General features: G+C 36.8%; 1 protein-coding gene across 1 annotated transcript; it reads right to left on the reverse strand.

Moving 5' to 3' along the window:
* Window positions 1–866: 866 nt before the first annotated feature.
* LOC136813003 (steroid 17-alpha-hydroxylase/17,20 lyase-like) lies at window positions 867–7,001 on the reverse strand. Its single transcript, XM_067069510.1, has 6 exons — window positions 6,770–7,001; window positions 5,967–6,276; window positions 3,628–3,882; window positions 2,314–2,522; window positions 1,572–1,734; window positions 867–1,301 (listed from the first exon to the last, which is right to left on the reverse strand). Exons 2-6 carry the CDS (start codon window positions 6,109–6,111, stop codon window positions 949–951), a joined length of 1,125 nt encoding a protein of 374 aa, XP_066925611.1. The 5' UTR covers window positions 6,112–6,276; window positions 6,770–7,001; the 3' UTR covers window positions 867–948.
* Window positions 7,002–12,336: the final 5,335 nt, after the last annotated feature.

Genomic DNA, 12,336 nt, shown 5'->3' on the forward strand with positions numbered 1-12,336 from the left:
GTATTATAAAAGATTGTGACTTTCAAGGTCATAAACCTCGTGGACCGAATCCTCGGCCAAATCATACCAAAGTTTTTGTATTAAGTTAAGATGGTTTATGATGCCTTTTTGCTGATGCTCAGTAATAAAAAGGATCAATCCCAGGGGAAAAGACTTGCACCTTTCCTACCTCCGATTGGATAACTGTCAAAAGAGCCTTCGGATCGCGTTTGGCTGCAGTCTATAGGGTTAATGTGGCAAAACCATTGTAAGACCAAAGCTGATGCTCATTTGAAAAGAAAAGAGTACTTATCAGAGACGTCTGAGAGGGGTTACACGAATAAGTGGTAGCAATTTTTTTAATGGCCAAAAGACTGACGTTACAGGTAATAATACTGTGAGAAGAAATAAATTCTTAAAAAGTTAGTGCAACTTTACAGCCTTGTTTCATACAATCGTTTCGTATTCAAAAAACACCCCCTTTCTCACAGACCCACTAGGAACGCTTCCCACTAGAAGAATTGGCCAAAATATCGTCCTGGTCAAAAATTATCCCTCAATTTTCGTCCGTACTGAAAATAATCAATAAAACCAATGCCCACTGCAAAATATTATGGTATTTTTACCATCCCCACTGAATTTTCCGACTTGAAAACAAAATAATTTAAATCCACAGTCATAAAAGTAAGGAATATCGATCCCCATCGAATTCCAGTCCGTTATTTTTACCCCTACTGGCTGAAAAAAATTCTACCGGGTCTGTGAGAAGGGGGTGTCACAAAGCGAGCTTTGACATTGTTTAGATTCATCAGTCTGCGTAGACATCGATCTTTTTTAGGGTTGAAAAAAGCAATTAACGGGCCACAGTAGCAAATACTTTGGTCTAAATACTAAAGTCTGTGAAAGATTAGTTTTACTTGTAAAATGCGAAAACAAAAATATATCATCTGAAGTACAAAGGTCGAATGATTATCTCGATTTAAATATAACCTTGAAATCTGTCACAGGTGCTCTATTAAGCTCAGCCGTTCCCAGTTTATAACTTGGTGGTGGGTCGTTTTCATCGGGCACCATTTTGAAATTCAACAATAATTTCGAAATACATAAGAAGACATCCATTCTACCCATTTTCTCACCAAGACAACCACGAGATCCCATTGAAAAAGGAGAATAACTCATTTTCTTTTCGGATATGACTGAACCAGTTTTTGAGTCGATCCATCTTTCTGGGTTGAAGTCATCGGGATTCTCCCAATAACGGGGGTCATGGTGAATACTTAGCATATTGAAAAAGACAGTCGTATCTTTAGGAATCGTTTGACCTATGGAATCAGAATCAAATAAAATATTATAGAAACCTTGTACATGTATTCTTGCAAACCCGGCTATTGGTATCTAAACTCTCCAGGGTTACTTGTTCTTAATGTTTTATTTTTATGTTACTTTAGAACTTTTTGTTTTTGATTTGTTCTTCGGTTTCAGCCAAATGTATTTTTCTTTAAATAGACTTACTTTGTAGTTAATCGACTCTTCTGAATACACAATTGGAACCTAGTCAAGAAACAGAGGTTTAAACTGTATTTGAACCCTACCTCCTACAGAAGTTTCCACTGAAGTTTTGTGAGGCATGAAAAGTTGTGTTAAAGCAGCCGTTCGGTACGTTTCAGAGATAATCGCTCGTAGGTAAGGTAATTCTTGTGACATCATGTCTGCACTGTTTATTTCGTGCCCGAGATCCACGAGTTCTTGATAAGCCTGAAGAAAATTATCTAACGCGTTAAAGCATTTTTCACATGCACACAAGAAATCTAAGAAAATTGGTACATTTTTTAAATTTTTTAATTAAATTTCTCCTATTTAGACATCAGTTGCGGATCCACGCTGCCCCCCCCCAATTCTCAATAAAAGGGACGTTTTTCAGGCTTCCCCAAGTGAGCTTTGTCAGACTGCATCAAGGATTTTGCAGTGGGAGGCCGAAACCCGCCCAGCTATCATTTCCAGCGATTGTCGGGTCCAACCAAAATATTTTCATGCTCAATTAAAGCGCAAAGTCCGTTGAGCCCGACTGAGGGTCCGACTATCATTTCTCTCCGATTAGCTTTGGCGGCTGCCAATTCACCAGCAAAATATCAGATATGAGTAGTTCTCGTAAAGTGGTGCTGCTATATTCTGGCTAAGCTATTGGTTTAATATGTTACCCAACCTCGTTCCCTGCGCATAATCAGCTTTTTTATACTTACTGGATAGCCCTAGATAATACCCTGGCATTGTCTCTGGCGTCAATGAGTAACGTAAATAAAGCCTGGAATACACGGGGACGAGGTTGTATATTACCTTGTCTTGATATTCCGGATGGTGCAACAAAAACAAGATGGCCCATCTTGAGATTAAAGCTGTAGTATCGATGGAAGCTAAGAAAATATCACTAAACATGACGAATATGTGATCATCAGGAACTCCATTGAAGTCACCTTCTCTCAGAAATTTCTCGTCCTGGCATTGAATCAGAATGTCATCAAGGATATCTCTTGGGTTGTCAGGGTCTAAAACATAACGAGATATTTTTAATCGATTTCCAAAGCTAAGGGGACCATAGTGAATTTTTCATATTTGCCATGCACAGAATATAAATTTCTGCCTGATGAAACCAAAAAAACTATGTCATGTTATACATCTTCTGTTGCAAACTATTCCTGAATATTTAAAAATCACAATGAACAAATTTAATGAAGAAGAAAATGATTTTTGTGAAGTAGAGTATTTCTGCCTTTGAAGAGCTTATTTTCGGCGAAGAAAAAACATTTTGAAAAACAAAATTTGCGTTAGATGGTGTATCTTTAAAAAACTAACAACAGATTTTCGGAAAATCTTCGTGAAAGCTTTTTCGTCTAAAAATCTTGAAAATAGTGGTTTTGACAAATTTTTCATTCCAATTTTCGTAGAAAAACAGTCACAGTTTTTCTAGGCTGCTTGCATCCTCTAACGAAATCGTGCTTCTTTTTTATACTACTTGCGGCTTTATTGTAGAGGTCTGCGATTCAGACTACAGTTTTTGATACATCAATTTAGAATATTTTTGATGACAAGAAACCCAAAACAACCCAACACAAAAGTTTTATCTTCAAATCCCTTAACAATCTTTTTGACCATGGTCAGAACCCTTAAAAGTTTGACAGGATGTGACTTGACTTGAATTCCATAATCATTTCTTTGCAGTTGGGGACAATCGAAAATCCCTTTCAGGATCCGGTTTTAAATTTTCGGATCGGAATGTATTTTCATAATTCACATAAAGGTCTAATATACGCTTTTTTTATAAGAACCAGCAAATTTTGGCTCAGGCGGGGCTTAATTTTTTTAAATTTTCAGGGTTGAAACGTCCGTATTGCAATATGACTTTATATTCTGAGCAAGTAATGTTTTTCAATTCTTTATTCAAGTATACCATAAATAAAAATTTTAAAGGTGCTTAATTCTCTACATTTTTAATTGTCTTATAAATATTCACAAGAGCTGACTTTAGATTGTTCTTAATTTGCTCTTTGGTAATGGTCAATTTCCAGTCTCGTGTTCTTATAAAATTGTTCTCGTAAAAAAGCGTTAGAATCACTTTCAATATGGAATTTTAGCTCGAATACAATGTATTACCTAGCGTTTGTGCATGATATTCCAACTGTTCTCTGACAAGCTCATCTCGAATTTGACATCCTTCTTTCAATAATTTCAAGGCTTCGGTATCATAGAAAAATCTTAACCATGGCATAGAAACTATAGGATCATCGGCATACGATAAACCGGTGAATATGCATTTGGTCATCCGCAATAATTTCTTAAGCATTGGATCGTTTGGTTCAAATGTTCGACCAATCAGCAGTTGACTTGTCAGATTTGTCGAGAAAGTAACTGAAAAAAAATATCATGGATAATACTATTTACAACGCAAGATTTGATTTACCTAGTCGGAAAATCATTACAGGCTTTTTTTATGAACGGTGTACTTTGGCTGAGGGTGAGCATTATTCTTATTTTTCTATTCCAAATAATAGGCCTATTTATTCTCACCCTGATATTCTTATAAAATTTATTTTTATAAAAATGCGTATAGTTCCTAATCGAAGTATCGGACGCGAGCTTCGTCAATTTAACGTTATAGATGCCTTTAACCCCCAAACCGTAAAAATCATGTTCCTACACGGTATAAAAAGCAGACGGTCCTTCCAAATCTGGTTGTCCAAATAGTGTTTTTACTTTGAAAAAGTCATCAAGTTTGATAATTTCAAATTTTATAGAGGCCTTAACAAAGTTGGAAATTGGCTTACATTTACATGAATTTACTTTTCAAGAACGTACGGGAGATAAGCTTTTCAGATGATATTGGTACACCTACTGGTTTTTGAAATGGAAATATTGTCTGGATTGCAAAAATACAGTGTTACTGGGTCAATAAACCAGTGCCGAAGCACCCCTCCCCCCCCCAATAACTTTTTCAAAAATAGTTACATTGCAAAATGCAAAGTTTTTCTTTTTTAATTTGTCATAATTGTCTTTTAAGTGCATGTTTTGAGTGCATTTTCAAGCAATCTAGAGCTCAAATTTTCAAAATTTCCCCCCTCGGGCCAAACGATGCTTGGCCCTCGCGGTGTCACTAAACTTCAGCCCCCCCAATATGAAAATGCTTGCTACAGCACTGTAACCTACACTGTTCTGGTTAATAAATGTACACTCTTTAAATGTATACAACTTTCCCGTTCGTGAGGGAAATTAATAAGCGTTAATTGCCACCGCAGGGAGCCTAAAGCGACCGAGGATGGCATTCATAGCTTCACGCCTAAGGATAGTTGGACAAATAGCTCACAACTTTGCGCACTTGTTTGTCACTCTTCTTATACCGATTAAATGGTTAACCGGTTAAATGGTAGCTCGGTATTAAGTTTGTCTTTTCTTATCCCTAGAGAATTAACGAATCTAGGAAATTCCCTTTTTTATACCACAAGTAATTATTAAGCGCTTCGCGTAGGATAAACATAACGTGTGCATTAGTAAAAGAACATGGGAGAGCAGTATCCTTAGATGCACGGTTTTTTATAAAAAACCAATAAGTAATGGCTCTGGCTGGGCTGCTCTAAGTTTTTACGAGTTTTTCAGGCTTAAATGTTTGTATCATATTAATTAAAACGAAAATCTGTACTTCTCAGTAAAGACTGTTCTTAATTTGTTCTTAGGTTTTGGCTGAATTTAGCATTGAATTTTTATAAAATTGTTTTTATAAAAAACCGTGTAAGGTATAGCACGGATGTCACTTTAAGTAGACGCCAAAAAAAAAGGGCTTTACTTTTGAAACTATAACTGTAAATCACTTTCTTGATACATTTGTTAGCATTTGAAGACTGAATTTTGTCTCAGATCAGATGAGAAGTCAAAAATTACTGTAGGGTTGATACCATTTCTTTATGAAAGCACCCCCAGTTGAAAGCAAATTCACCTCTATGTGAAGCCCTATGTGTTCGTTTTGCTGCGGTGGCAATTTAATGATAGTTATGGCTAGTTTTAGTAGCTTAGACAAGAGGGGCCCCAAATTTGTGTAGGAGAGCAGATTTTTATGACACGGTATATACCCGGTGGGGGTACTTAGCCAAAATGGGTGCCGGGTATGTGCGAGCCATAAGGGTCTCTTTTTCACACTCTCGAAAGTCTCTCAAAGGGGTACAAAAACCATTAAAAAGCAAATTGAGTCACTGTAAGGGTCCAAAATTCACGAAAATCAAAATTTCATTTCTGAAAGGGTCGTGATTTTCCAAAATTTGGACAAAATTCGAGTGAAGATCGACAAAAATTTTGAGAAAAGTCTCTCTAAAGCGTCCCAAAAATGCCAATTGCTCCTCTCTCTAAGAGTCGATTATCTATTTTTGGCCTTGGCTACCCCCCAGAGTAGTTATCGTTTTGTATTATAAATAAAGTATACGGAGAGTATAAATAATTTTACTTACTTAGCCGATCGTGCATTGGTATTGGCATTTCATTTTCTTTTCTCAGACTTTCTACCAAACCATCCATTTCCTCTACGGCTGCTCGTTCAATATTTTTCATTCCATTACCATAGATGTGAAGGCTTTTGTATGCTAACTTTCTCATTGCTACGTGTTGCTTTGTGAAATCTGCTGAGCCTATACCTTTATAGTTTTTTCGAGTAGAGCTGTATCATAAAAGAGTTGGTTGGACGACCTGAAAAATCGTTTCCTTTCAGTAACGCCTCGCGGGTGGGTTCGATAGCGTTGATAACGACAACCCTCTCCTTACCTGATAAAATTAAATTTAAAAATATTTAGTGCAACTTTTGAGCTTAATCCAGGAAAAAACAAAAACATAACTCTTGTGCTATATTTGTTTCTTTGTCTTAGAATCTCTAGGGTAAAAAAAAAAACTCCTATACTAAAGATAGAACCCGTGGGGAAGGTGTACTTAGGCAAATGGAGGGTACGGTATATGCCACCCTTAAGGGTACCTTTTTTGACTTCCAATGTCCCGCTAAGGGTCGGAAAAATAGGAAAATTTAACTTTTTACTCCCTGAAAGATCGAAATTTTGTCAAAATTGGTCAAATTTGTCCCGCTAAGGGTAGTAAAATAGTCCCTGTCCCAAATAGTTTGATAGAAGAACATTTTAGGAAAAAAGGAAAAAAGGACAAAAAATTAAACAGCACAAAAAATGTATAGGCTTGTCTTTTAAAAAGCTTTATATTTTACTTAGAAAACAAATTGATATAAAATGGTATGCGAATAAACTTTCCTTACCAAAGCTAAAACTAAAGACAGCTCCATAAGTCTTGGTCAATCTTTGGAAAACTTCAGCTGGAGAAGCATCAAATAAGTTGAAATTACCGATAAAGGGTAAAGGGAATGGACCATTAGGATAGGAAGATAATTTATATAGATGCTCTAAGTATACCAGGGCAGACCATACGATCAAAACTCCAATGACATATCCCAGAATTAAAAAAATCATTGCTGTAACTTTTTGCAATCTGAAAAAAAACTTAAATAATTAAATCAAATCTTTATTTTTTATATTATATATTCATCGTATTTTGCTCATGATTGCATCACACTGAGTCATTTTATTAAGTAGGGTATCCCAAGTGGGGCCCCAGCTGGGGTACCCCTCTTTGCCCTTAATTTTACTGGGAACTGATGATTGAGTTCTCATGATAAAATGATATCAAAAGCTTTGATTAAATATTTACAAAAATCATAATTGAGATTGCTACAATTTTTTTGACACTCTGAAACTTTTTGTCTTTTTGTAAAATCTTATATTAGGAACATATGTACACCAAATTTTATGACCATAGACCAACCAGATCAGGTTTTATGGCTTAGCATACCATAAAATCCAGCTGAGAAACCCTACTAAATCTCAAAATTACAAGTTTAGTATAATTTTTCATACATTTATCCACTTATTTTCAAATAATGGCAAATTTTGACATGTTTTAGGTAGCTGTAACTCAAAAATCATAGAAGTGCTGGTAAACACCCTCCCTTGAGATATAAAAGAAACCCCAAAAAATCTTGACAATAATAATAGAGTTAAAAATACATCATTCTTGAAGAAATAATTTCAAAACTCTGAAACCGTCGAATAACACCAGTCACAAATGGAATTTTAAATAGACGTGTTCACACACTTAACTAAGTCAAGACATTCATTGAAATATCATATTTCAGTAGCATTGCAAGGTATTTATACATGCTAAATCTCGTCTCGTGAAATGTTATTACTGTAAGGATTTTACTTTAGTTATAAAATTGGACAGGACACTCTGGTATAATAATAACAAAATCCGGTTTTTCCAAAATCCTTTTCTCACCTGCCCATAATGAAATGAACGCACGGCGTCTCATTTTGAAGACCCATAATCCCACTCTGCTGTATCACAACGTGTAATACAGGTTCGGCCTGATGCATTAGCCGCCAATACGAACGGCTCGAATGTCGAAAATTCATTCGATCGCTGGCGAACAGAGCATCGCGCGGCGTAACCGCTATTGGTAGCCAAATCATTATCTGATATTCCGATGGTGGAATTGGTGCCTCCGCCCACGCTTAAAGAAGTTAACAACATCCCAAGGCTTAAAAATTTTTGGATTTTCTTATAAAAAAACGTGTACCAGAACTTTTGTGAGCGCATTTTGCGATGTTTTTCGAAGCGCGCGCATAAATTTTACAGAAAATGCTGACTCGGCAAAACCACTTTCGATTTTGTCCAAAAGGAAATGAAAATGAAATCACAATCACTAATCACACTGCGCTTGCAACAATCCTACAATCCATCAACACATATGAGTAATGTGTTGTTGTGGTTTTTTAATAGCATTTATTAGGGTTTGCCGAAGAGGTCTTATGGTAAAGGTGAATTATGAATGTCTGTCAAAAAGTTCTTAATTTGAAAAAATGTGAGAATTCTTGTCTGTGAGAATTATATGGGAGTGGTCAGTATCTACTTCTAAAGCACTTGTCTTATAGAGGCCACTCAAATATCGATTTTTCCCACGCTTAGCGTTATTCCGACGCTATAGGGTGGGTTGGTTAGATCAAGTGATAGTGTAGACCTAAAGCTCTAAACCATCATCTAATAACATGAAAACCAGAATATGATTCTTCAATGGGAATCAAAACTATAAAGTGCACTTACAAACATCAATTTGTCAGATCTAACAAAATTAATAACCGCACTGTTATCATTGACAATAAAACAACCGATTTTCTGTCAAGAGCCTTGTAAACATTCCAACAACTTCCATCGAAATGATCTATCACAGCTCAGTCTACCATTTTTAGCGCGGTCCGAGGATTGAGCCGAGAACGCTCCGCGAACTCTTGCGCAGGTGAAAAATTTCAATCTGTCAATCATTTTCTCAAGCGAAGAGTACGCGAAGCGATTCTGGCTTTACGATAGTGCTGCGGGTCATCAATGGATAGTATTCAATTATCATTATCCCTTTATTTTCTTTCCTAGAACTTTTGCAAAAAAAAAGGAAAAATAGAAAATTTGTATTTTTTACTGCTCTATTCACATACTGAATTTGAAAGATCTTCTATGTGGCGTTTTTTTGCAAACTTCAAAAAACTGATTAAGTGCTTGAGTGCAGCATAGGGTACAAAGTCCAAACATGCGTTTCCCGTAATTTGAAGAGTTAGGTCTACACTGAGTGACGCTAATAAAATCTCCTAGAGATATCACTTTTCGAGACCCAACAGGTTCAAATTTCCAGAAAACAATAATATTTTCCCCGATCGATACGAGCAGGGTGGTGACAAAAATCTTTTGGCTAAGTGATTTAATTTTTCCTCGACTAAGATAATATTGTAATTCCCGACTATTTTTTCCCAGATTAGGTAATTTCGCGAATGAGCGATGCCAAACGATTTACAACGATTTCATAGCTGCTGCGCTCACGGCAATGAATTAGATCTAGTTGTCAGTTTCTTTGTTTTCGAGTGCTGAATTTTTAAAATCTAGCGATATATAGATTGATTTCCCATCCAAGTGTTTCACCTCTCGGGGATTTAAGGTACGTAAATGGAAATCACGCTTGTGGTTGCCGCTGGGCGGCGCATTTGGGTGAATTGCACCAAATTTGTATTATCGTGTCCCATCGATCCGTCACACTCTTACTTACAGGTCCAAGTACAAGAGAGGTACAATTCATTGGTTTGTATTTTTTGAAAGAATAACATAAGATAAAGATACAAACTTTTAAACATTAATTGAAAAATCCTGGTTGAAACAGCATTTTTTCCGTTTTTCCGAAAAACCGTGTAATTTCAAGGCAAAATAATTTCTAAAGGGCACACCTTTAGATAGCCTGGATATCCAGGCTGTAAACTATTTCACAGTCTAGTTTTGATATTTTATGTTCTGGTTTACAGCCTGGTCTCCCTAGACAGTCAAGGACACCTTCAAATTAGCTTATCATAGGCTAATTAGACTATTTTATATAGGCTATTTAGCCGAAAATCGATAAAAACCTCGATTTCTGACGAAATATGAATAGTCGCGTCTTCTCTAAGGAATACATGGTTTCTCATTGTCAGAGAAATGCTCATGACAAATTTTGACTTTGGATCAATTTTGGTTTAGGATATATTTGTTGAGCTATATGACGCTCGCCTCGCTACTTTGTTTATATTTAAAGCCGCCATATTTGTTTACTTCGGAACATTACGTCATTTTGTTAGAACTTAGTCTTTTTACACCACGTTTTCTTTATCTAATATGGTAGACGTTTTTTATGCTAGTTACTGAAGAATTCTTAGAACTGAAGTTCGCTTCTACGTATTCACTTTTACTGTGTTTCCTGGAATTCCTTCATCATGAGTATACAAGATTCAACAGGTTATGGGCCCAGTACCCAATGGAAAAATCTTACATTCGATGGAGATGAGAGAAAGTTTGAAATCTGGGAAACTAAGATTTTAGGCTACATGAAGTTAAGGAAACTCAAAGACATTCTTGTTGGGGAAAATGATGATGTTAATGCCGACAAGAACGAGACAGCATTTTCAGAACTTATCCAATTTTTGGATGACCGATCTCTCTCCCTAGTCATCAGGGAAGCAAAAGATAATGGTCGAAAGGCGTTCAAGATTCTTCGAGAATTTTATGCTGGTGATAGCAAGCCAAGAGTTATTACATTGTACAACCAATTAACAACGTTACAAAAAGGAACTACCGAGAACATAACAGATTACCTTATGAGAGCAGAAAAAGCGGCCATGTCATTGCGGTCTGCTAATGAACAGATAAGTGATGCTTTGTTAATTGCTATGGTCTTGAAAGGTTTATCTGACGAATACAAACCTTTTGTCGCCATTATCACCCAGTCAGAAAAAGTTGATACGTTTCTCAAGTTCAAGCAAACCCTCAGAAATTTTGAGGAAATAGAGTTAATTCGTTCATCGACCGAAAAGAGTACCAAAGAATCTGTATTGAAAACGAGAGACTCAAAAACGTTCACTTGTTACAATTGCGGTATTGCGGGACATAGAGCGTTTGAATGTCGTAAACCGAAAAAGAAATGGTGTAGTACCTGCAGATCATCATCCCATACCAACCAGTCGTGTAGAAAGAAACAACAAAATGAAACCAAACCAACAACTGACCACTCCAAAACTGCAGCCTCCGTACCCAGCAATGACGGTAATGAACATTCGTTTTCATTCATTTTTAAAGCCAGCGATAACCGAAACACGTATGCTAGTGGTGAGAACTTTTTAGTAGACTGTGGAGCCACTACCCATATAATTAACCATGATGATGGCTTCATTGAAGAGGACCCCACCTTCAACCCAGCAAACCACCACATCGAACTTGCTGATGGAAGTCGAGTTAATAACATTGCATTAAAGAGAGGAACTGTTATCGTGAAACTTGTGACGAAAGAAGGGGAAACTGTCAATGTTCAACTGAGAGATGTACTTTACATACCTTCATTCCCCCAAAATATATTTTCTGTTAGAGCAGCAACCAAATTCGGAGCATCAGTGAGATTCTATGAACAGTATGCAGAACTCATTACTCCAGATGGTACCGTATTCCAAATCAAAGAGAGGAATCGTCTCTATTACCTCTACAAATCTTACTCATCCCAAAACCGACGAGAAAGCCTTGAAATGTGGCACAAAATTCTTGGACATTGTAATACCCACGACATCGAAAAGTTAGAGAAAGTTGTGTCGGGTATGCATATCTGCAATCATGAGACTTTCGATTGTGAAATATGCGTCCTTGCCAAGCAATGTAACCAGAGAAACCGTGAACCTGATATTCGTGCAACCGAACCGTTTGAATTGGTCCACACAGACCTTGCTGGCCCCATCGAACCAGCAGCAAAGGACGGTTATCGATACGCCATAATATTTACTGATGATTTTTCCGGTAACCTCTTTACATACTTCTTGAAAGCAAAGTCTGATGCACCAAAGGCAGTTAAGAAATTTCTAGCTGACATTGCACCTTTCGGTAAGGTGAAAACTTTGAACTTTTTCGAAGATGTATTTCCTGTAGGTGATGTCAAGAAAATGAGAAGTGATAACGGAGGAGAGTATATTTCAAAGGAATTTCGTGAAATTCTAGTTAACCACTCTATCAAGCATGAGTTATCCGCACCGTACTCCCCACATCAAAACGGAACGGCTGAACGCAATTGGCGCACACTCTTTGAAATGGGAAGATCCATGCTTATCGAGTCCAATCTACCCAAGTACCTCTGGACGTACGCCATAATGACAGCCACCCACATTCGTAATCGTTGTTACGTCAAACGAATCCAAAATACCCCATTCGGTCTTATCACTG

Source organism: Clytia hemisphaerica, unplaced genomic scaffold, assembly GCF_902728285.1.
Source record: "Clytia hemisphaerica strain Z4C2 unplaced genomic scaffold, Clytia hemisphaerica genome assembly, whole genome shotgun sequence".
NCBI lineage: Eukaryota > Metazoa > Cnidaria > Hydrozoa > Leptothecata > Clytiidae > Clytia > Clytia hemisphaerica.